A 25,243-nucleotide genomic window follows, 5' to 3' on the forward strand; every position below is an offset into this window, starting at 1 on the left:
TTGTGGTTGGGCTTGTTCGGGTCGCTCACGGAATAAACAGGCCTGTCACTACTCAACTGCCTTTTTCCTTACAGTATCTTTAATATAGGCATGCTAAGTCACTGATACAAATCACCTTGTCAGTGGCTTAGCATGCCTATTTTAAGTGGTATTAAAAAATATCAGCACACTTCCCACAATCCTGTTGTTTAAAGATAAGATTTTGACAAATGTATTTTCACTGCATTTATGGTATACTAACCCTAACTAATGAATCTATTGTCCAAAAACACACTCAGCTTTACTTTCCCGTACAGTGCAATATTAAAAACAAATACTTTTCGACGGAAAAGCACACCTTTTCCCCAGCAGCAAAACATTGCTCATACAAAAGCATTCCGCAAGAACAACCACTGCAACTACCTATAGTTCTCGTACTGCTTCGAAGCTTCCGCGCAAATAAAGTTCTTTTTTAGCGTTGACATTTGCCGATACCTCTGCAGTGTTACACAAGAGTCCCATTTGACATGTCACACACCTTGAGAGGAGCCATGCAGAGCATTGCGGCCAGAAGTGCCCAGACTGTTGTGAGTCTGCTCATATTCCAGGACTTCTTTGTAGATCAATTCTGAAGCAGAGAATGAGGGAAAACAAAGTCACCACTTGCACAAGAGGTATTCTCATGCAGCAGAGCAACGCGGGCTTTGATCGGATGCCTGGCCACCAATCGAAACCATGACGAGTAAAACCAGCAGGTCAAAACAAAAGGCTCTTATAAGCCCCCACACGGAACTAATGCTATAAGAACAACATAGACGGATACATGAAACCAAACAAGCTAGGCTTGACATAACAGCGTACTGCAAGTGTTTAAAATATGCATACAAATTACGGAGTTTATTAAAGTAGCCGCCCTATTAAAACATGATTCGATTCAAAAATTTACTCAATTTTTTGTAACGTACTGTCGGAAGCAAAAGTCTGGATTCCACGCACACGCGGCAGCCAAAATACATTGCAGCGCTACCACGTGAAGGAGCATCTGCTGCCGAGATGCTGGCTATGCGGCCTATTTTAACTGCAGGCATTTCGTTGGCTTGCTCGAGTTGGTATACAGAAGGATCGAATGATGCCACTTCAGTTCTGCCCGTAACACCTTTTCAAAGCGTTCTGGCCGAGCCAGGCTGAGTGGTATAATTAGCACAGAGCGATGCGTTGAACAGTGGTCTGGAGCCCTAGGTTTGTTATTTTGCAAGTCGCAAGTTCGAATCCCCGAGGGTACATTCTCTTTTTTTTTTTTTTGTAAGTTGATTTTTCCGTTTTCGGCCGATGTTTTCTATACTGAGTTTACCATTTTTGAGCCGAACGTTCACTGCTCCACGAGCGAGTTCGCAGAACGCGCGCAGACTGACACCGAAGCGCTAGCGAGTTCTCGTTGGCGTGCTGAAGCCATAAGCACTAACTGCTTGCGGGTAGTGGGCACAGGCCAGAATCAGCCGACCCTTGGCCTGGTGCGAACACGCTTTTTACGATACAGGCATGAGTGAGGCAAGCTCCAAATATGGGGGGAAAAGCACACGGCCTTTGAGCGCCTGCAGTGACGTGGAGGGCGTTCATCCACTGCATAGGCCTCGGCTAGTGATTGCCAACTGCTACGATTCCAAGCCGCCCTGGAAGGCTTATCTTAGGCATTTTACAGCCGAAACACGGCAGAAGTGCGGTATGGCGATTATTGAGATATCGAGAATGCCCATCCTACGATGCCGTCAGATGTCAAGCATGTTGTTTTACAGAACCGAAACCGAAACTTGTTTGAATGCTAATCTTGGACATCGTCCAATCACGGTGAACCTCCTCCCGACGTCATAGCCTTTGGTTGGTGCGGCCGCCACAGACTGCGCATGGTAGATTTTCTTCTTCCGGGCTTTATAACATAATTACTGACTTATCAGCCAGATAAACGATAAAAAGTATGTTAATTTGAGCCAGTCTGCTCAGTGCAAGCAAAAACGGGAGCTTGACAAATTCACTTCAGTGTCCCTTTAACCCTTTCAGGGTCACGGACGTACATATACGTCCTCAGCAAACACATTCAAAATGGTCAATAACGTATATGCACGTCATCACTCGCATGTTTAAAAAGCGCGCCTTTTTCACCCAACTTCTCTAGCTTGGCATGTGTTGCCACACTGCGGAAATACGTGAAATTATTTTCTTGCGCCGATGGCTGTTCTTTTAATTTTTTTTTTATGATTTACTTCAGCGGCGCGCCAGCTATCGCTTGCGCATCCGGTAACGAGGGGGCGCGATGGGTATCGCCCATTGGGCGCCCTTCACTTCTTGTGCCTGCCACAGACCAAGGGCGTCTGCGAAACTGATAAGGCTCTTTTCTCGTTTTTTTAAGTGCGAATGCACTTTATAAGCGACCCCAAACCATCCACCGCCGGCGGCGGTGGCGTCCGCAGTCCTCCTCTCTATATATAAAAAAAAACAGCATCCGGCGCCAGGTTTCGATCCGAGGACTTTGCGGCCGCAGCGCGACGCTTTACCGACTAAGCCACGGACGCGACGCTGATATCAGTGTTAGTAACACGCTTTATATCTTTAACGCATTCAAACTACGTCGTCAGCGGCGTGCGTTGGCGACTCAGCGGCGTTATAGCGGCTTGATAACTGCGTGGTGTACACGTGATACAACAAACCCGATGGAAGAGATGGAAGAGAAGGCAGCGAGGCGGTGGGCTGCGGGGGCCGAGCGCAAGCGCCGCAAGCGGGCTGACAACCGTGCATTCGCACTTTCACATTCTCCCCCTCGGGGAAATGCGGGGGAATTTTTTTTTTTGCTATTTTATAGGAGCGGTGCGCCTTCTATCGCTCGCGCATCTGGCTGCGCACCCGCGCGCAGCGGCTGGTTTCGGTAACATCCTCCGGGCGCTTCCCGCTTTTTGCGCCCGCGAAACTGATGTCTATCAGATTTCGATTCACTCAAAAGGTGCCAGCTTGTTACTCTCTCGTTTTTATTTAGAATTTTTCTTGTGTTACTCATGAATAAACCACATGTATGTAACAACACAAATGATTTTTTTTGTCACTTTATGGCCACCCTAAAAAAATTACGATAATTTTTTCTCAAAATGGATTCATCCATTTAAATCAGCAATAACAAAAATCGACCCCTGGGGGGTCGCATTTGGCGAAAAAATTCGACCCTCAAAGGGTTACCGTATTTACTCGCATAATCGGCGCACTCGCATAATAGGCGCACCCCCAGTTTGGTCGCAAAAAATCTGATTTTTTTTATTTCTGCGCATAATAGGCGCACCCCCAACTTGGCACTGTGATCAGTGCCGATTGCAAGCCGACGACCCCCCCCCCATCTCAGGTGAAAAAGCACGACGAGTAAGGCCATCACAGAAGATGAAGAAGAAGAAGGGGGAAAAAAAAAAAAAAAAAAAAAACCAATGGGCGAAAAACAGCTGTTTCGTCAACTACCGACACCCCCTTGAACCGCCGAAGCACGACGACCAGTACAACTGGTGCGCAGAAAAAAAGACAAATCAATGAGTGAAAAACAGTTCCCGCGAAGCACGATGACCAACTAATACAAGTGGCACGCGGCTAAAACGACCCAACGCAGCCGTAAAAAAAAAAAAAATAAAAATAACGCATCAACAAGGGCAAAATAGTTCTTCCATAAACTATTGATACCGCCCCCTCCCAAACCACCACATGCATGTACGCTTATCACCACCTTCGCTGCGAGACTCTCCGAGGCCCGGCGACTCGACACAAGCGACAGTGCCATCGCTGTCAAGCGGCAAGCAGCGTGCGTTTGGTTATCTAGCCACCACAGCGTGTTCCTCAATGGGGAAATACGTGAGCTACACGGCTGGATTTAAATTGAAAGCTGTGCAGTATGCACTGGAGCATGGAAACCGCGCTGCAAGCAGGCATTTCAGTGTCAGAGAAACAAGCATTCGCTACTGGCGGGGTCAGCAGGAAAAGCTTCAGGCCTTCGGCATACGAGGACAAGGTGCTAAGTTTTCACCGCTTTGTGATACGGCTCCGGCAGGAAAAAAACTTTCATTTTTTCCCAGATTGGGAATGCCGATCAGACCCCCATCTGTTTCGACATGCCGAGGAACACAACAGTGGAGGAGAAAGGTGCACGAAGTGTGCTTGTAAGAACATCTGGCGCAGAAAAGCTCAGATGTACTGTCATGTTGGCAGTAACTGCGGGTGGGCACAAACTGCCGCCTTATGTACCGTATAAACCGGAATATAGGTCGAGTTTTTTTCCAAAAAAATCCGCACAAAAGTCACCCCCGTCTTATATAGCGGTCATTGGCAGAATGTAAATCGTTGTCTGGCAACAATGTGCAAGCGTAGTCTGTCGCCAATCGACATCGTCATTCGTGTCGGACTGCTCTCTCGCTCTATCAGGCCTTTATTTGATTTCGCTTTTCTCTAGTTTTTAGTCTTTTACTCGTCTATTACGCGTGCGTGCGTACATTTCTGTACGTCTCTGTTCCGAGATAAGTGGCGGCAGTCGACGCCAGTTTACCGCGGCGTTTAAGCTGACGGCGATTGAGTCACCGAGCAGAATGGGAATATGGCGGCGCAACGCCAGTTAGGCGTTTCAGAGAAAAGTGTGCGGTACTGGCGGAGCCAGAAAGCTAAGCTGTGCGCGTGCAAGCCCCGAAACCGATCGTTCTGTGGACGTCAAGCGGTGCACCCCGAGTTGGAGAACAAAGTGGCGGACTTCGTCCGGGAACTTTGTTCGGGAACTTCGCTCACGATCGCTCCGGAGGTCATGCGCGGACCGGCTCCGCGAACTGTACAATGAGTGGATAGCCGGCGACAACAAAAAGACCTATACGGGCCGGTTGCGACCGTGTCAAGCTGGGTGTCCTTCTCTGGGCAGTCGCTGCCCGACGACATGGTTACACGAGCGTTCAGGAAGTGCTCCATCAGCAACGCGCCTGATGGCATGGAAGATGACAGTGCGAAGCAGTCATCCTCGGACGACTCTGAGAGCTCGGACGAGTGACTTCGGCAGGCATAGTGAGTGGCAGTGACGGACGGGCGTCGAAAATAAATATAGACATTGTGAGTGCGCTTCTGTGCCGAATTATATTTTTTGTCAACATTTCCCACCTCAAGGTAGGGGGTTGCCCTATATACCGGGTCGACCTATAATCCGGTTTATACGGTAATATTCAAGAGAAAGACGCTTCCAAAGGGACATTTCCCTCGAGAAATGCACGTCAGGGTCCAGGAGAAAGGCTGGATGTCCGCGGAGTTGATGGTGGACTGGATAAAGACTGTCTGGGGCCGGCGGCCGGGCGGCCTGTTGTATCCGGCCATGCTCGTTTTGGACAGTTTTCGCGGGCACCTTGTAGAAGCGGTGCGAGAGAAGCTGAAAGAGTTCCGCATGGATATTGCCGTGATTCCGGGAGGCCTCACTTCGGTACTGCAGCCTTTGGACATGTCCTTAAATAAGCCTTTTAAGGACCTTTTAAGGACAACGTTCGAAGGCTATACACCAATTGGATGGCTGCAGGACAGCACCAGCTAACTCCAGGTGGCAAAATTAAGAGGCCGCCTGTGGAAGTGTTGTGCGGGTGGACAGTTGAAGCCTGGCGGGAGATCTCCGATGACGTCATCAGGAAAAGTTTCAAGAAGACGGGGATCTCAAACGCACTAGATGCGAGTGAGGACGACCTGTTGTGGAGTTCCGACAAAGAAGACGAGTCGCCACTCGGCGGTGATGAGTGCGTTCTGACCGACTCCGACTCGAACTCCGAATAGGGGGAGGAAAGGAGCACATGTACTGGCAAAAAAACATGTTTGCTTGAGGGGAAGTGGTCAGCCTCCCCCATGTCCGGGAGGCTGCAAGCCCGCGCCGACTTCAGTGCTCGTTTTGCCAGGGCTAGTTGTTGCGTGTGAATAAATGTTACGTGTGGGTGCAGTCGACGTCTCTCGCCTGTTCATTAAAAGGTAAGTAGATAGCTTTCATTTTACTTTATACTGGATTTATTAGTAAATGATGTGAGGCGACAATGCGAGGCGAAAATTTTCTGGAAATTTTACCCCGCGAAAGCGCACCCCGAACTTTCGAGCCGGATTTTTGAAAAAAAAAGTGCGCCTTAATATTATGCGAGTAAATACGGTAATGGAGCCAACGAGAATTTTGTTGACAGGAACCAGTCATGGGGATCTGGGGATGCTGCTTTCTTTCCACCAAGTGATACGGGAGTGATGCTCATGCAATAAAAACAAAAATGCACTATTCCACCTGCTGGGGTCCACCAGTATGGAGTGGTGCTCTCAGTGTTTCCCACTTTTGCAGTGCAATGAAATATTCAGCCACAGCCAGGCTCACTTTTTGTCTGCGCAGCTACAAGGAAGACAACAGCACTCACCTTTCCACTGCTCCACGGTGTGTTCGCGCTCATCTACAGAATGGTCATAAGATGCGGGTGCTGGCTGCAAGTCAGAGAAATAAATACAGCAGCACAGTATAGCAGCCATACATTTTTTATAATAAAAATGTTCAGCATGAAATACAGGGCTGTAAATGCCTGAAACATCAAGTTATACTGCAGGGACCTTGCACATAACTGCAACAACACTAGGTGCTGTACCACTCCAGAATTGTGGCAAGAAACATGCACTGAAATGAGGGTAGTAGAGAGAAAAAAAGTAAAGCTACTGGTGTCTAGATGCATAGTAAAATTTTCCAAAAAGAGCAGCACACAGAAATGCACTAAAAAAGCATCATTTGGAGTGAATGTATGTATTTATAACGTACCAGATGTTGTATATGTATAGCATGTGAATACATTTGTGTCAAAAATTAAACTCAGAAATATGGAATTTTCCAGCATAAAAGTAATTACCAGCCATTAGAGTAGTATGGAACTATGTAGTATGTTTACATTTTAATTAGCCAATAAGATAAAATTAATAATTATTGACTTAATAAATGAATTTAGCCGAACATTTTCAATGAGCAGTTGTAAAACATCGCGAACGTATCCGGAATACTGAAGTTGCTGTTGAAATTGATTAACTTTTGTTAAAATTGGCGAAAACTAAAATATTCCCCCCTCCCCCCCCCCCAGCACAACTGATGACTGCAATGCTCTCTCCCAGTGAAGTGGTTACTCCGACTGATTTTTCACACTGCCATTGATGATTTGGTTATGTAACATGTCATAGTTAATTATGCTCCCCCATTCTTATTGCTCGTCAGCAGGCGCCTTTCACAGGATGTTTGAAACAATCTGAGCTTGTCAGGTGACTGAAAGTAGCAGAAAACAGGCCACTCACCGCGTTCACCTCAGCTTCATCGTACCACACATTGATGTATGGGTGAGAAAGGGCGTCGTCCACAGAAATACGCCTTTCTGGGTCAATCACAAGCATTTTGGAAAGCAGATCCCGTGCTTGACTGGCTGCAATGTCCGTTTTAAAAGAGACGTCATGCATCCACAAGTATGATCCAGATGTACCGAATGTTCCCCAATGTACCACTGCACGCATACAGCAGTGCAATGCAAACAGGGAAGGCCCCCGTGCTCACCCTTCAATCGGCTGTGCTCGTGGCTGTCAGTGGGGAAAAGCACATCTGGAAAAAGCTTGTCGAAAGTGTAGCCTGCATACCGAGGACGATTCTCGACATAATTGCGCACTGTAGGTTGCAGGCGGCGCATAAACTCCTGGGATGGTGTACCAAGCTGTTCGATGATCTTATTCCACTGGTCGATGTCTGCAGAAACATTAGTCAAGGGCCAAAGATTCTTCTTGTTTTTGTTTTTAAACCTTCACTCTTGTGCATGTCCTTTTTTTTTTTTGTCAGCCTGTAAACTATGCCCCTTTCAATTTCTTTCACCGCAATTCTCTGTACTAAATATGATCTGGCCATTACGCAACTGAGACCCAGCATGCTAATGGCTGGCAGGGCCACATTTGCAAGCATAGACAACATGTGGCAACTCTTTGCAACCTTGCTTATATTCCAACACTTTCAGTGCAGATTTGTCCCATGCACATAGTTATCCACTGTAGCTTGAGCATGAGGCAGTTAATTATGAGTGATAATTAATGAGGCCGCCTAAGCTGCAACTTGGGCAGGTCGATGTGCTTACTATGCACATCAACGTTGTGGTGCCTCCCAATCACCACACTCCCAACAGGAGAGTTAGGCCAGAGGGTGAAGTTTGTAACTGCTCACAACTTGCTAGTATTTGTATCTGCACCAAAAAGTGTAATACAGCATAAAAAATGTATCTCAAGATTTTTGCAATTTTCGGAACAAATTTAAGAGAAATATTGTTGCAAGGCTGCAGCCAAACATGGTTTCGATAGAGTATGCACAAAGAAAAGTGTGCAATCATTGCAAAAGCAAACACTATGAAACTTGTCAGTCGTGCTACTTTTTTTCTTCACACTGATTCCAAACATTCCATTATTTTTTAGTCAGTCAATTAGTTCCCAAGATAATTAGAGATAATTAGTAATTTTTGGAGGAGCAATAGACAGAACAGACTCAGCACTAAAACTGCAATCTTTATATTTTCAAATACTATGAGCCCTGGTGAATGCAATAAGAGAAGCGTTTTTTTAATGCACTGCTTGGAACTAAATTTCACAGTTCATTAAATTTTGGTGGCACTAGTGGCAAAGAACCATTTTGAATGACGATTTCAAACACCAAAGTTGTAAAATTAGTTCCAAGCGGTGCATCAAAAAACCGCTTCTCTTATTGCATTCACCAGGGTTCATAATCCTTGAAAATATAAAGATTACAGCTTTATGACTAACTCTGTTTTGTGTATTGTTCCTCCAAAAATTACTAATTATCTCTGATGATTGATGAACTGTAGGGTTTAACGCGCCAACGTAACGCATGCGATGAGGCGCGCCGTAGTGGAGGGCTCCGGATTAATTTTGACCACCTGGGGATCTTTAATGTGCGCCAAAATCTCGTACACATGGGCGCTTTTGCTTTTCGCCTCCATCAAAAAAGCGGCTGCCGCAGATGGGAATCGAACCCGCATCCTTATGCTCAGCAGCCCATGCCTTAGCCACTGAGCCACTGCTGCGGGTTGCTAATTATCTCTAATTATCTTGGGAACTAACTGACTGACTAAAAAAATAATGGCATATTTGAAATCAGTGGGAAGAAAAAAAAATAGCAAGACTGACAAGTTGTGTCAAGATAAGGCTCCGAAAGTTGAAGCTAAGAAAAATAACTTCTTTTTTCTTTTTTCCAAGCCTAACTTTCACTCTATGGCAGCTAAAATGATTCCGTTACTTTTATTCTACACTTTAATTTGTGTATAATCTATCATTACCAAGTTTGGCTCCATTCATGAGACTTTTTTTAAATTACTGACAATTTCTTTCCTGACAACAAGGCCAAGGTAATCTTTTCAGTCAGCAAAAGGATCTAAAATTCTAGCCAAATTTCCATTACAGCAACTTTATTAATGAAGTCTTTCCAAGAATATGATCCCCTCTGAAGTTGTAGAGCTCAATGTGCGTGCGCAACACAGATTGTACAGGAAAAAGGATACGGTCTGTGCCAGGAAAAAGCACTGCACCTCGGATCATCTCTCCCATGATACAGCCAACTGACCAGATGTCCACTGCAGAGAAAATAAGGACACACGTGGGAGGTAAAGTTCTCATGCCCAGAACAGATGCATACAATCCAGCTCACGAATGAAGCAAGCTGCATCCTAAAAGAAGTAGGCAGACACCAACCTTTATCTCTCTCTCTAATATTTGGTTGAACAATACATTATTCAATAGATACTCACTCCAACTGAAGTTCCTGCATTAAAAAGTTTGTATTAAAAATTTATAAGTACTCAACATTAAGAAAAAGCTAAGGTAAGGCTGCTATCTTTCACTAAAAACAGATGACCCACAGCTAGGATACATCCCTTATGCAAGGCAAATCTAAACCAGCTTCTCTTTCGTTGTGTCCGCATTCCGCATTTATTCCGCATTCCAGGGCTCGGTCACTAAACATGGACTAAATAAAGTCGTACGTGCATGCCACGACCCGGACTTGGATAAGGTCATGGACCGTATAAGATTCCATTAAAGTAACCACCACAGAAGCAGAGCCCTTTCATTAAAAGCACTATCTTTGAAACTTCTATTATGGCTGTAGTTCTCCTCACGCAGCTCTGTTGTAACTCATCCGCCAACTCGCTTTTTCTGCTCGAAGGTCAAGCTGTGCTGCGCCGAAGGGGGCCGCACAGAAGGTGCCAATCATATCACAGGCAAGGCGGGCCTGTGATATGAGGGAGGGCTCTTTACAACCTGACAGCTACCTGGGGGAAATCTGCCCTGTGGGTGTACTGTAAACATTGCATTTCAACTTAGCTGCATTTTTTTTAACAATAAAATGATGGCTTCATTGTGTGGAAGGAAAAAAATTGGCTCCGATCCATGCTGTGAAGGTGATTGGAAAGCGAAGCTTTATAACGAAACCCACAACAATTGCCCAAGTGGCGTCATTTGAATTCACACACGTGGCTCTACAAAGAGTGAAACCAGAGATTCTGCCAGCCGTTACCTGGAATTCGCGGGAGTGGCGTCCCAAACGCAGCAGCAGCAGCGTCGGCCACGGCCGGGCTAGAACGGCGGACGCCGCCGCTGTAGCCCGGCCGTGAGTCGGGCGAAAAAAAAACGGAGAGGAGCGTCTTTCGAAGGGTGAGACAGCGGAACCTAGCCATCATGATGAGCTGGTTCGTGGCTACACCACCGCGCGACACAAGCGCAGACACCGAAACAATTCGGCATGTGAGCTTAGTGATTCCCATTTATGGTGATCTAAATTAGTTAGTTTAGTACGTTTGAGAATTGCAAGAAAGCTGAGGAAACTTTTATAATCACTATTTATCAGAACCAGTTGCTACTTTCGCCTTTTGTAATACCTCTAAAAACACAACCGAATTGGTATTCACCAATTTAGAAAACAGAGTCCCATTCGTGGCAAGTAGTGCACAAAAGGTAGCGTTTCTCTAGCGGCCAGATGTCTGTATGTCATTTGTACATTTTGTTTTCCCGCCCTGCAAACCAATCCTTAACGTATCTTTGCCGTACGACCACTTAATTCCACCGGGTCCGGGTTGCCCAGGAGGTGTTGTCAAACAAGTTAAGCCGTGCGAAGGAAGCACGCAATGGACACAAAGCTGCGCCAAAACAGTCCCAGAACAACCGTCACTAAAGCAGACGCCAAAGCCGTACCGCCGACGCACCCGCCAGCAAGCAGGCACCTCTGCACGGGGAACACTGGGTAAATTCACCGCGCCATCTACAGTGTGCTCCGTGAGTGAAACCCTTTCCTCCCCCCTCGCCGCCGCCTCCTCCGCCGCATTGGGAGTTTATTGTCCCACACACCGCGAAAGAACCGTTGGCTGGTAGAGGTAGAAAACTTTGCTTTAAAAAATTCTAATTTGTAATTACCAATGTAAGATGCATTTACTGTCTGGGCACATTTCAATGCCCTAACATTCAACCAAATACCATAAGAGTTCACCCTGAAGTTAGTTATTTATACATCTTTGGTACGTGTGAAGTGGATAACACAGGCACCCCACTCACTGCTCAAAACGGCAACGAAAACTTCTCCAGTGCAACACTAATGTAACTGATCCAGCAGGGAGCTCAACTCACCATTTTCCTTGTACCCCATGCCAAGAATGACTTCAGGAGCCCGATAGTAGCGAGTCACTACATACGGGGTCATCATAAAAGTTGTTCCTGCAGTTCGGGCCAGGCCAAAGTCTAGGATCTTGAGTGTGCAGTCTGACTTCACAACAATGTTGCTCGGTTTCAAGTCCTGCATTTGACACACACATGCCCTTGTTAGCAAATGCCATGCACCCTTGTTAATCAGATCCCAGTAAAATAAAACAAAATTACTTGCAGCAAGAACATCCAAACTACTCTGAATAAAATTACATTTGCACGCACTGAGGTAGACTCCAAAAAAATTTCCCTCCCTTGGTATCTACCCACCCATTCTGCACAATGAGTGGTATAGGTGTTGACAGCAACCAAATTGCTTGAACCTAACTTCAGACCTCGATACCACAATAAGGAGCTGTATAAAGCCCAAAATGATGATTTTCACTTCCTTTGCCACATAGAAAAATTTTATCTGATATTCCCATGCCTGCTGACTCATGTGAACCAGCACAGCAATGCCTATTTTGTTGTCAAAATACACAGAGATAAGCAGACTCCCCAGAACTTATGGGTAATGCTACACTTAGTGGGAGAACTTTGTCCAATGCTCCTGAATAAACGTTTCTTTTGATTATTATGCATTGGTAACTTAAGCTACTTCAGCCATTTGCCACTAACTTGTGTAACACCAGGCAGTGGAACTATTATGCATTGGAAACTTGTGCTACGTTAAATATTTGCCGCTAACCCAAGCAATATTAGACACAGGTGGTTTCCATAGGTGACTACATGACGAAGGGCTGTCATCCATCTTCTTAGTGAGCAGGCACTTACTCCAAGACAAATGGCACAACTTGACATACTCACTGCTGCATTCGAGACTACGGTTACAGAGTTCACTTAAAGGAGTACTGACACCAAATTCCGACGCCTAAAAAATGATATAATTGGCTTCAGTACTTTGTACAGATGCCTCACAGAAATTTTTGCAGCGATCCGAGGCCGGAATCACATCGAAAATCGATTTTGATTGTCCTGGCCGCGATTTTCCACAGATCGGCAGCACTAGCGAAATCACTATCGGCGTGACGACACATTGGCCGGCGTGTCTGGCCGGTTCAGGGTGACGTCATATAGTCGTTTTCGGAACCGGAAACGATAGCCTGCGCTGCTGTTGTCAGTGGTCTTCCTTTGGGCAGGAGATGTGGGTGTACCTCTGTGAGCAATGCTTGTAAACTTTGCACACTTTGCGTGTTCGACGTCTTTGCTCTTCAGCTAGTGGCCGGCTCATGGTGTTTTCTTGCACTGGTGCCGAAAACTGCGTGGTCAGCCTCTTTGTCAGCCTCTTTGACTGCCAGGTCGACAGAGGCACGAGTAATACACGTGACGGCTTTTCTTACCATGTCAGCATTATTATTTCTTTCAGCCTTGTCTACATAATGAACAAAAGTAACACTGCCTGAATTGTGGGACACTCTACTGTGCCTGCACGTGCATAGCATTGAGGAGCGAGGAAGACAATAAAGCTCTCCTGCCCTGCACCATGCACCTGGCATCATGCACGTTGCAACAGGTTGCATTAATTCCAACATGGTGTCAGAAGCAAACGTGCCGGCCACTGCCCCCCGCCTGAGAGACATACCAGCCCAGACACCCCCCCTCACAGACAGACACCCAATCGACCCTCGTCTTGAAACCAAAGTTTAGGGCTCTACCTGGCAGTTCGACCCCTTCCGCCTCATCTACGGGCCTTCCTCAACTACAGAAACTGCCTGCGACCTTCTTGAGCAGCTGGTCCAACACGACCAACAAGAACGGGAGCACTGCCTTGTTCTAAATCGCAACACCCGACCCCTTCACCTTCTCCTCGCTACCAGACTGGCTGGCCCTAGTGAAAGGGACACTTCCTCCGCTACCGGGCTCAGCAAATGTCCTGAAGAATGCCAGGTTGACGCAATGATCTACCTCACTGGAGGCCAGGCACAAGACATCTTTAATACCTTCGAGCACAAGAACTTGATGTTTTATGATTGTGGGAACCATGGAAGCCTGTGATCGTGATTCAGAGTTCGCTACCAGGAGGAGGTATGTAACTAAAAGACAATGGGCCCAGCACCTCGCGGCACTCTTATTTGTTTTGACGACGGGGTTCAGCTGGGCCCCAGCAGATGGTACTACACCCATGGGCAGGCGTGTGGGAACGGACAGCTTGGCAAATGCGATGGTGCACGAGAGCGTTTGGATCTCGAAGGCAGCGCGTGCCGCAGACGAGCAACTCCGCTCTTCTTGTCCAGCCTGGACCAAGCATTGTCCACCAGTTGCGGCAGTGCCAAATGGGTGCGGTTGCCCAAGCAATGCGGGACCCCACTAGAAGACAGGAGTGCTAGGGACGTTTTGGCAGTAAACCCCCTTGAATGATTGTTGTTGTTAGGCTTTGTCTCTTGCCTGCCTCCCTACTACTCAGCGAAGCACTCACAGCAGCCATGTGTGAAGGGTTTTCGAAGTGTGACACATACCACAAGATTTTATAACGAACTTAAATTTTTCCAGCAATTCTTTAATTGGATAAAGTAGTAGAGCTCACAAAGAAACACATTAATGCCGAAAGTTCACTGTATGCCACCTGTGGCTACTGAATCTGATACCCAACAAGACATTCAGGCAAATCTGTTTTTCTCAACATTTGATGACCACCACTTTCCAGCACTGACTCTACCCCCTTTTCTGCCCAAGGAAATTGTTCTTAAAAAAGATCAGTAAGTGGTGCTCAGTTACGGGAATAATGAAGTTATTTTAGTCTCCAGCTGTTCACTGACAACTGCGCAAGTAGCAAGTAGGAAAAAAAAAAAAAATTGTGAATAAAAAGGAATGACAGATTTCAAATGGCAATAAATGTCATGAAAGCAGCAATGTTTAGTCAGCTCAATGATATAACCAGATGGCAAACCTTTATAATTATGTTTAGAAAATAAACGAAGCACAACCGTGCCCTCTCAACTTGAACCTCAAAAGCTTTGTATGAAATGCTCAACCTTCTTGATTGGCAAAGTTAGCAAGCATACTCACTCTGTGGATGATACCAGCCAGGTGGAGGTGCTTGATGCCACATAGCATCTGGTATAGCAAGTAAGACATGCGTTCGTGATCCAGGTCCATCTGGATCACCTGGCACAGATTAGCGTCCATCAGTTCCATGACCAGGTAGCTGCAACAGACCGCATGACACCATGTTAGCAACGACACACGTGATGCAACTGCACCCATCCTTGCCATCAGCCATTAGCCTAAATTAAACCTCAGTAAAGCAGCGCAGTCAACAATACACAACATCTGTTTATGGGGTGATTCTGTGATCACCAGCAACATGCTGCTACATTTAAGAGTAACTGGCAACCTAGCAACATGCAGAACAAAATATTTTTCTCACAGAAATGAGTTTCTTCGCAATATCACAAGTTAAAAAAACTTACAAGAGGCTTGCAATCTCTTTATTGTGGCCCCCAATGAAATATGTTCCTCACAAGAAATTTCAGCAGGCAATATAGGTACTCAAAATTTCTTTCTAACATTGTAAAATTTCCCTTCAGAGGCATAGTTTTTTAAAAACTTCAGGCTATACCAAAACAAAAATAGCATTAATATATAGAATGTAAGACACCCTCAAGCCTCCTGAAAGTTGACTCTTCTAGGCTCAGATAAAAGTTAAAGGGGCCACGCAGACAAAATACAAGTCTGTTTTATTCGAAATATTTGGTGTTTTATAGTGCCCCCAGTGCTTGTCCGGCAGCAAACGATGCTTTATTCACTGAGAAATTAAACAGTTTAAGCCAAAATTTTGATTCTCCTGCTATATCGTGTGTTTTACGATGTCTGCGATGACGTATCCAGGGCAGGTGTTCAAGCGAACGTTCATATGCTGTTTAGTCTGCAGCGAACTGCAAAATGCCTTGTTTACCCTCAGTACTCCTAGATGTCGCCACAATACTCCTCAGAACCGCTGTCTGCACTCACTTTGTTTCTGACCGTATTTCCACCTGGCTTATTTTGTTGCAGTTAATAGTATTCGTTTAGTGGAACATTTCTCTGCAAACAAGGTCACGTAAGACAATGTCGCTTACGCCAATCAGCCAGTGTCGTGTAAAAGAACCCTAAAGTGCTGGACTGCTGTGTAGCCATGACAGGCATAGTGCACGCAGTACCAACAGCAGTACGCAATGGTGCTTCTATGTTTACATTTACTTTCGTAACTTCCATTGCTTAACCCACCATTCTTACTGCTATAAAAAAAATATGCATTACACTTAAGCGAAAATAGCTCGTTCTGCAAGCTTATAAGCCCTGCCAAAGTTGCATTTGCTTTTGCCGGCCTCGGCCAACAACACGGCTGTGCATATGACGTCATATGTTCTAGTACTGGCAATGAGCTAGTTATTCGCATGGCCATTCCCTTTTTTCCTAATTATGTAGCTTATTTGAGCAAAGTTTACGTTAAAAGTGGAGTCAGTATGATTCTAACGAGGCAATCTTTCCAATGAACCAAACTTGTGTTTCGTCAGCATGGCTCCTTTAAGGGGCGCTGAAGGCAACCAGCAAGTTGGTTTCTAACGAAATTCTGACCTTCCCATAGCCATTTTTAGCATTAATACAGTGCCAAAAGATTAATGGAACGACAAATTTTTCTTCTATATTCGGTTGCTTGTATTCGGTCACATGGCCATTCTCTTTTTTTCCTAATTATATAGCTTATTTAAATGAAGTTTGCGTTAAAAGTGGTGTCAGTGTTATTCTAATGAAGCGATATTTCCAATGAACCAAACTTGCATTTTCTCTACATGGCCTCTTTCGGAATGGCAATAGTTCGTGCAATGTATCTTCCGCCAAAGTGACGGCCCCGGATGTCATTGTGGGCACGTGTTTTCAGAGGAGATTGCACTTAATGACTGGCATTGCCTCCTTTTTCTCATGTGGTTTGTTTTTGCTGCAGTAATTTATAGGCCAATTAAGTCTGAAAAATCACTGAAATGACTCGCAGTACTTTGCAAAATCATGACTTCCCGCTGCACAGAGAAACAGCCGGCTGCAGTGATGAGGCGCAGTGGCAACTTCAATTATTGTTCCCAAGTTGTACCCGAGTATAAACTACTGTTCCACTGTTACACCTTTCCCTCCTTTTACATAACCACCGCAAGGGCAACTGATGCCACAAACTCCGTGGTCAGCCAATTCCCATTATTTGTTTTTGCCAGTTTTTTTTTTACTTGTGCTGTGAACCCTGTCCCTAAAGGCCCCAGCAGCCATTCACTAGCCCCATGTTTGCATCACTGCACATCAAGTGAGGTAAGAATGCGTATAAAACAGGGGTAGAACAGGGTAGATGGGTTTGGGAGCAGTCCTGGGAGCAGGCAAAAGTGCCTTTTGTAGCAGGCTGGGAGCAGCCAGGACAGCCTTGTGGAGCAGGTTTGGAGCAGCCAGAAAGGCCGTTTGTCAGGGGGCTGGCACAGGCTGCTGCGCCAGCCCCCTGCCAATTAAGTTTAATCTATCTATCTACTATATTAGGCCTTCTACTGTGCACTAGAACCTGCCCCGAACCAGGAACGCAGTTCTTGTACTATATCTAGAAATTTAGAATATGCGGAGCTATATACCTTCGACCCCAGCGAGTGCGCCACATTATCAACATTTAAAGGGTAAACCTCACGCGGCGCGAGTCAAAGGGGATCAGACAACAGGCCTCGCTTCGTGTCCGGCAGACGGCAGTGTTAAGCGAATTCACAGCGGCATTCTGTAAAACAAGGCGTCTGCTTGCATTTTTTCAATCGAACAGCGGTTTCAGTGCATGTGCAGCAGAACATAGCTTTGTCTTCTCCCGTCACGGAATTTTGAGAGTCGATGAACGTACGCCATAGACTACATAACAAGAGCGTGTTCGAAGGCATAATTAATGCTGGACCGTCCTCCACGTAAGCAAAGCGAACCCCACAGTTCACAGGCGAAAATGAGTAATTACCTCACAACAAAGGCGAACTGAATTAACAAGCTACGGAAAAGCGTTCAAGAGCCTGTTTGTTCAATAATGCCGATACCTCGCCAAAAATGGGCGACTAAATTGAAGTCCACCTCCAATAAACTACAACCCTTCATGCAAATATTATTCTGTTTTCTATGTTTGCGATGTGATGCAAAAGCACTTTACTCCCTTTTGGTCATTTTCCATTAATTGTGGCACAACGGCCGGCCCCAGTCAACAAACCTGTGCATATGTGGCGCATATAAATCCAAGGCAAAGGCGGAGAAGGCGCATAGTGCCTGCGGCCTAACAGCTAGGCAAGAGCCAGCATCCATAGCCGCTCACAGCCTCGATGAAACCGAAACCATAACGGCTTGAAACATAAAACATGATGTTTCCGAGCACGGGGCTTCACGGTGGTCGTATCTCGTCGCTCAATTTGAGCTCTGCGGCACAGGGTGGTGCTGATACACGAGTTTGGCGCAATAGGCTTGGTTCGGCGCAGGATGGCACAGCTGTTCCAGAACTGATAAAACAAGTTTACCGCTCAATGGCACAAAGGGCACAGCTGTTCCACCCCTGATAAAATTACTTAAATGTCAATGCTGCAGGGAGGTGTTTCAAAACAGACAGACAGACAGACAGACAGACAGAGAGAGAGAGAGAGACAGAGAGAGAGAGAGAGAGAGAGAGAGAGAGAGAGAGAGAGAGAGAGAGAGAGAGAGAGAGAGAGAGAGAGAGAGAGTGTATAAGCCACCTCCTTTCTACTTTTTGTTTCTGAACATCACTCCTTTTTGTCTCTGAAAATCATGCAGTTTGGCTAAACCATATTTACTACCTTTCATCACTTTGTCAGAAGTTAAACTACATTTTTTTGCAGAAAAATCTTTATGGCCTGCAGCTTCATTAGCACATATATGTCTATTAAATGCACTTACTAACTTTTCGAAACCCAGCTCCACAAATTACCAAAGTAGACAGTAATCACACACAGAGAGCAAAGACATGCGAAACTAAGGACAAGCAATTGCACCTAACAAATTGTTCCCCAAAAGATCCAATAAAATGTTACACAGCCACCAAGCCCTGTTCATGCTTGATGTCATTTTTTAAACTGGTGATTGCCAAGATCCAATAAAATAGTACACAGCCACTAAGCCCTGTTCATGCTTGATGTCATTTTTTAAACTGGTGATTGCCAAAAAATGCAGAACTATGACTTTATTAGACACATTTTTCCTAACATTAACCTCCTTTGGCTGTTTCATTCTGTAGCACCCTTACTTCCCACACTTTTTCAAGTGCTGCAATATTGCACAAGTCACCAAGTAATGTGGCTGCTGTATCAGCCCTCAAACGAACCAAAGGTCACTGAACAGTTGATTTATGCCAGTACTCAAGGAGAAGACCACTCAAGACGTCACATTTGAAGTAAGCAACAGCAAGCAAAGTATTTGCAGGCTCCAAGCAGGCAGTAAACTTCGCAAGTCCTTGGATATTTGGCTGTAGCAGCTAGGGCACAGTTTTTGCCAGCTTCACTCTGGTACTCTTCTATCAGAGGTTGAGGCACACAAAAGACAGATTCAGTGCTGGGAATGACCAAAAGCATTTTCGGGCAGATTTTGTAGCAGGCAAAAAGGCAATTTGCAGTAGCTGTCAGCTCTCCTGAGGCAGGCACTGCCAACTCAGAAGAATGCAAAGAAAACAATTTGTCAGCAGAAATACAAACATTGCTTGATGAAAATAGGCGTAACAGCAAAAATGAAATACGTGCAAAATAATTTTCATCAATTGTCTGAGACTTTCAGGTAGGCACGAGCACTTTCCCATCCAAAACACAAGGACACTTGAGGCCCTACTCACACGTCCTGGAACTCTTCCAGTGTCTTCTGCGGGGTGAAGGCATTCAGCAGGCCAATTATCTGCAAGTGATAGCCACGTATTGTCTCACAAGCTGCCCATGGCAACTAAACGATAAGGTTACACCCCTGTCACACGGGCACCATCCACGTTGCTTGTGAAAGTGCCCATCAAAAAATACCGCGGTGGTAAGCCGCGGTGGTAAGTACCGTGGTGGTAAGTACTACGGTGGTAAGTCTGCTGCGGCTCGGAGCGCTTCAGATCTCCTGCAATTAGGTGCACGTCTCCTCATTGGTGCAAGTCGTCAGAATCCTCCCACTGCCACGCAAAGAAGCCCCGCGAGCGCGGAATTGTCGACTTGAGTGTGGGGAAGAAGAAGAAGAAGAAGAAGAAGAAGAAGAAGAAGAAAAAAAAAAAAAAACTTGCCACGTGCGGATGCGGAGGGGGTCGCTACCTGCTACCTTCTGAGGTGCATCAAGGACGGACAGTTGTGGTCATCACGTACGCGCGAACTAACGGTTGCCTATTCTTTTCTTGTGCGTCGAAGTTAGAGGAGAGCAAGGGGTGCACGCTGCGTCAGATGGCCGATTTCATCCGTTCTTTTTTTCTTTTGCTACCCTAAGCAATGCCCCAGCTGCGCCGGTCGATCGGCAGACCTGCCACAAAACCGCACTGTAAACGGTATTGTGCTTCGGCCAACCACATTTTAATTAAGCGGTACGCTTATGCATCGAGTTCTATGGGAGGCAAACCGGTGGTCACAAAAACCCGCGTTATATCCGGTCCCGCACTATAAGCGGTTACGTTATAAATGGTCCACACTGTACTTGAGATTACGCAAAACTCTGAAAGCAGTGCCCAGGTATACTGACATCCTGAGTGGTCCCTGAATTTAGCAAGTAAGCTGGAAACCCTTTCAACAGAGCACCTGACATATCAGTATATTATCAGTACTGATATCAGTTTTTATCAGTACATATTTTTGAAATGAAGAGTTCTACTTTGTGTTGCAAAAAAAAAAAGGACAATGGTACAGCAACATTTTGTTGAAGGAATGCCCTTCATTCGCTTTTTATCTTTGTGCCTGAGAAATGGTATAAAGTTGGAGTTGTAACTGGGGGTTCTCAGCAATACTTTAATATTACAAATAGCAGCAATGTTTGTGCGGCAAAGCTTCACTAGAAATCCCTTCCTTTTTGTCTCCCTAAAAGCCCCTGCTGGACAAAATTTTGCACACCCTTTCCAACATGACTTTGCCACACCTGCCATAGACATTAATGAGCAAGTGCACAGCAGTAGACGAATTCGAACGGAATAACAATCACACCCGCAAACCTCAACCTAAAAAGCTTGGGTCAATCCCTCCTTCTAGTTACCAAGAAGAATATGCCAAGAGCTCTGGACTCCATACCTGAACTTTTTGTGAAGTCCACATGGCCCGAGAAAACACTTCAAACTAGAGCCATGCTCTCGTGACAACCAACAAGACCGCACTTCATTTCACCTGCTAAATGTTCCCCCACTAACATTTACAGCATGGCACAGAAAATGTTTCGCAGAAAAAGTATTAAAAAGTGTAAATGAACATTTTTTTCACAGCCCAAAACTTGAAGCACACTGAGCTGAATTTGTCAGTCTTATTTTTGGCTGCAGTCAGTAGTGAACAGTTTTGGCTTATTTGCATTTCCTTCCAAACATGCAAAAAAAAAATGCAGGAAGGAGGGTCAAAAAGGTCATCACAGCCATCTTGACGGGGACCCAGCTTCCCTTTACTTGGGTTAAACTGTGCAGTTTTACCCTATAATTCATTATTTGACTAGGTACTCGGCGGAAGTCTATTGGTGGTGAGATGTTTGAGTGGCGCCCCCTGGCTCTGACATCAGCTGAGGGTCTCGCGCCGCTGTCGTCTGCTATACTTGCGCCGCTGCTACACTCGCGCCGCTGTCGTCCGCTTGTGAGGTGAAGCAGTGCCTGTGCTAGAAATCACTCGCTTTGATGCTTCAGTGCATTAAAAAGCGTATTTCCAGTAATTCAATAATTTTGCCAACTTCTGACACCTCTGAACAATTTCAAGCTGAATCTGCACAAGTTTGCAACACACGAGGAGAGAGAGAACAACTTTCTTCAGAGCATCAGTCAGATGATCGTGTGTAACTCGTCCTTTCCAGCTTATTTGCGAGTATTCAAAATGCATAGGCTTTCCTACAATATTTTTGAAATGTTCCAATGAAGACTCAACAGTTTAACGCTACGCACCAAGGAGCGGGTCACTACACGCGCATCTCACAGCTGGAAATAAAACGGCTGTCTTTTATTTTTTGTTGTTGTTCACTTGTATTAGATGAATGTTTTTTTCTGTGCCCAACGCATTATTTTTCTGCACCTTCACAAACGTCTTATTAGTAGGTTTGGGTATGTTTGGGAAGCTCGCAAAGTTCGTGCGGATATTTCCTTTGGTCGGTAAGGCATACAGTACCTTCTTTAGAAATTGGCTTTCATTATGGCTGCGTACAACAAGGTGCATATCCGCAGCGTGCGTTGTTTATTCACATGCATATGCAATGAAAAGGATTGTGCTAGGTCCAGAGTACTTGGGGCAGCTTTTGTGCTCGCAATTTCTATCTTAACCATCGTTATCGTAACGAACTGAATTTCAACCTGAACGATTGACATGATTACAGTGTTGAGGGCTTGATATACTCGCTAACGAATGCAATAAATAGTATACGTTCCAGTTTTCAGTATAACAAGAATTGAAACCGATGAATATGTGCAAGCAGCTCTCTATTGTTTTCACCCTTTCAGGCGCAAAGAACAAATCCTGGTCTACTCGGAAGGACGTTCGATGAATTAAAGAAAATTATTCTTACTCTGTTGTCCTGGACTGAGGAGCCCGCCCACAAATAAAGTTTTCTCCTCCTCCTCTTGAGTGCAGTTTTACTATAACACATATCTGAATATTGGGAAGATATGGCTCAATGGGAAATACCGAAATATCCTTCCAGGTCTGAACGAACATAGTGCTACTGTATTTTACCATACACGTGACTCGTTTTGCTCAATAAGCCACTATACTGGTAAAACCTGCATGGCCTTATGCACACAGAGGGTATTTGGAACTCAACCTACATTTTTGGCACCCCATCGTGCATGTCGGCAGACCTTCATGCTATGACAACGTCAAGTGATGTGATACACTACTTTCGAGTGTTCGGCAAGGTTGCAAAAACTTTTACCTCACATACGATTGCCGGGAATCGTAATGCCTTCTGCCAAAGCCAATAGCCCCGAAGGCTTGGAATTTGTTTTGGTCATGCATTTTCGCTGTTGTCGGTTATTAGACTCTGGATGCTCCCTTTGTTCGAAAGATTGCCCGATACAGAAGCTGACGCCTGGCTCCGACTGTTTGTGCTCCGCACAGGATCACCTTCATAGGAATGGGGCGATGCCGGCAGTGTTGTTTCTTCCTGAGCGGGTATTTAAAACTATACTTTAAATCACGCCCTAAGCTAGTGTATGCAATTTTAGGTCTTTTTTTTTATGATAAAAAGTCGTGCATATGCAAAATCTGTGCAAACAAGCATCAAAAGTCAACTGTGCGCAAAGAAACACCAGGGAGAGTGCGCCCGAGTGTAGCAGACGACAAATGCGAGAGTCCCTAAACCGACATCACGGACACACGTCTCGCAGCGCTGCCAGTGGTCGCGCTCACCGCCAATAGCCTTAATGTGCATTAAGCACCAGAAAAGAAAATACCATGCACAGGGTTCGTACAGGCTTCAAAAGCAAAAATTCAAGGGTTTTCAAGGACTTTCAAGGACCAGAAAACACATTTTCAAGGCCCCCATCTAATGTTTTATCTGGGATTATTTATAACTTTTTTCAACGCAATGCAAAATTTTGTTATTGCGCAATACCTAAGCACATTAGTGCACATTTAGATAGGCACTAACAGGTTCGTGAATGCTCCCTTAGCATTATTTTTTATTTCACAGTTGGTATTTAGAGGTTTTTCTTTTTTCATGGTGCTTTGCTGAGGCTGTTTGATTTCAAAACTTCATTAATGTTGCCTGTATCTCCTGCTTTGTCAGCAAGAGTATCAGCTGAATTTAAAGCAGCAAGTGTTGCTGCAAGGCAGGATGAACTATGTACACGTCCACCATTTGCACATAAAAGCAAACGCAGATGGAGCGTATGAGGCACAGCAAACATGCAATGAGCGGCCGTCCACAGACTAAATGGAACATGCAAAGTAGAGAAGAGAAGCCGGCTTTCACTCGATTGTATCGTGACATGGAGTCTATTCAGGAGTGCTGCTCCCAATTTTGCCTCGTAATAACGATAATCCAGTAAACTCGTAATTTCACGCAACACACTGAAACTTGATTGTTACACTGTTTCTTTAAATTTTTAACACCTAAAATCCACGACAAACACTTTAAATTCTTGTGAAAAGACAGGGCCATTGGTTCTCGCCAGAACAACCAAGGGTTTTCAAGGACCATTTAAAAATTCCAGGACTTTCCAGGCCTTGAAATTGACACTTCTAAATTCAAGGGTTTTCAAGGATTTCAAGGACCTGTGCGAACCCTGCATGCACCATCTGCGGCCGCACCACACAATAACTACAGTAATCACACCACTAATTTCCAATATGTTTTTATGCAATCTCAGCCTTGAAGATCACTGACCCATTACATGGTTAATACGGACTTTTGTTTGTTATGTTAACGCACAGTTGCACAGGCTAAACGTGCTAGCAATCTGTTCAAGGGGCCATGAAGACAAAATACAACCTTGTTCAATTTGAAAGCACTAGCCTTGGGTAACTCACTCTGCTCCATTCCATCCACAAACCAAAAATATGCAAGAAATAGTAAAAAACTTGCAATTTTCGCAATGCAGTGATGCAACAGAGGCCTGCACTGAAAACATAGTTATCAGTGTGTAAACAGCACGTTAGCATTCAAGTGATGCGATCAAACAGAACTAGAGGCCACACTGCAACCGCCTAGTCATGTTTCTTGGTGCTGGCTTGGGTTGGCAGCCGCCAATCGCACAAGATTCTATGACATTCTAGAGACCTCGCCTGTATTCAAATTATTTATTGAAGTTTGCAAAAAAATTACTGCTTTCATCGGGACAAAGAATTCTTTTTAATGAACAAAACCTGCATTGTGACTTCATGGCCCCTTTAAATTTAGCCCTCTTGCCTTACAAGTGCACTGTCATGTCTCACGACAGCAAACTGGTGGGGAGGACCGTAAGAGGAAAAATGCATATTTGGACACAATTTCCTGGTTTAGAAAATGTCTGCAAATTAGCCAGGAAAAAAAAAAAAAAAAAGGACATGGTTTATGTCTTCTGGACTTTATTCTGGCAGGGTAATTAAACATGGTTTACAAGGATTGCGAGAAGCTGATGTATGCCAAGAAACAAAATGGCGTGCAAGTAGTGGGCTGCAACCAAAACTGCTCCCTTGATGAATTATCGGCCCAATTGTATAACTTTTATCTCTAATGATGTGCGTGATACTTCTGCTCCATAAATACTTTAAAGCCGCCCCCCCCCCCCCCCCCCCCCCCCCAAGCTTTACAGCTACAGTGGAGCCACAGTATCAACAGTGAGGAGTGTGCCCTGGTCACGCACAAGACAGTTTCTTCTACAGCTGTAGCTGTACTG

At 45.2% G+C, this 25,243-nt stretch overlaps 1 protein-coding gene across 4 annotated transcripts in view; it reads right to left on the reverse strand.

The window, feature by feature from the left end:
• Bsk (mitogen-activated protein kinase dJNK) overlaps positions 1 to 25,243 on the reverse strand; it is a 57,654-nt gene that overhangs the window by 11,658 nt on the left and 20,753 nt on the right. For 3 of the 4 annotated variants that reach the window (XM_077680034.1, XM_077680054.1, XM_077680040.1), the window contains exons 4-11: positions 19,565 to 19,623; positions 14,761 to 14,899; positions 11,680 to 11,845; positions 9,564 to 9,638; positions 7,568 to 7,753; positions 7,315 to 7,439; positions 6,405 to 6,468; positions 518 to 607 (exon numbers count right to left, since the gene is read on the reverse strand). In XM_077680034.1, the coding sequence (XP_077536160.1) occupies positions 518 to 607; positions 6,405 to 6,468; positions 7,315 to 7,439; positions 7,568 to 7,753; positions 9,564 to 9,638; positions 11,680 to 11,845; positions 14,761 to 14,899; positions 19,565 to 19,623 (904 nt within the window). The remainder of the gene's footprint in view (positions 1 to 517; positions 608 to 6,404; positions 6,469 to 7,314; positions 7,440 to 7,567; positions 7,754 to 9,563; positions 9,639 to 11,679; positions 11,846 to 14,760; positions 14,900 to 19,564; positions 19,624 to 25,243) is intronic. The other variant, XM_077680047.1, reaches the window with a different exon arrangement.

Source organism: Haemaphysalis longicornis, unplaced genomic scaffold (assembly GCF_048455015.1).
Source record: "Haemaphysalis longicornis isolate Haplotype H1 unplaced genomic scaffold, Haemaphysalis longicornis Haplotype H1 scaffold_1, whole genome shotgun sequence".
Taxonomy (NCBI): Eukaryota; Metazoa; Arthropoda; class Arachnida; order Ixodida; family Ixodidae; genus Haemaphysalis; species Haemaphysalis longicornis.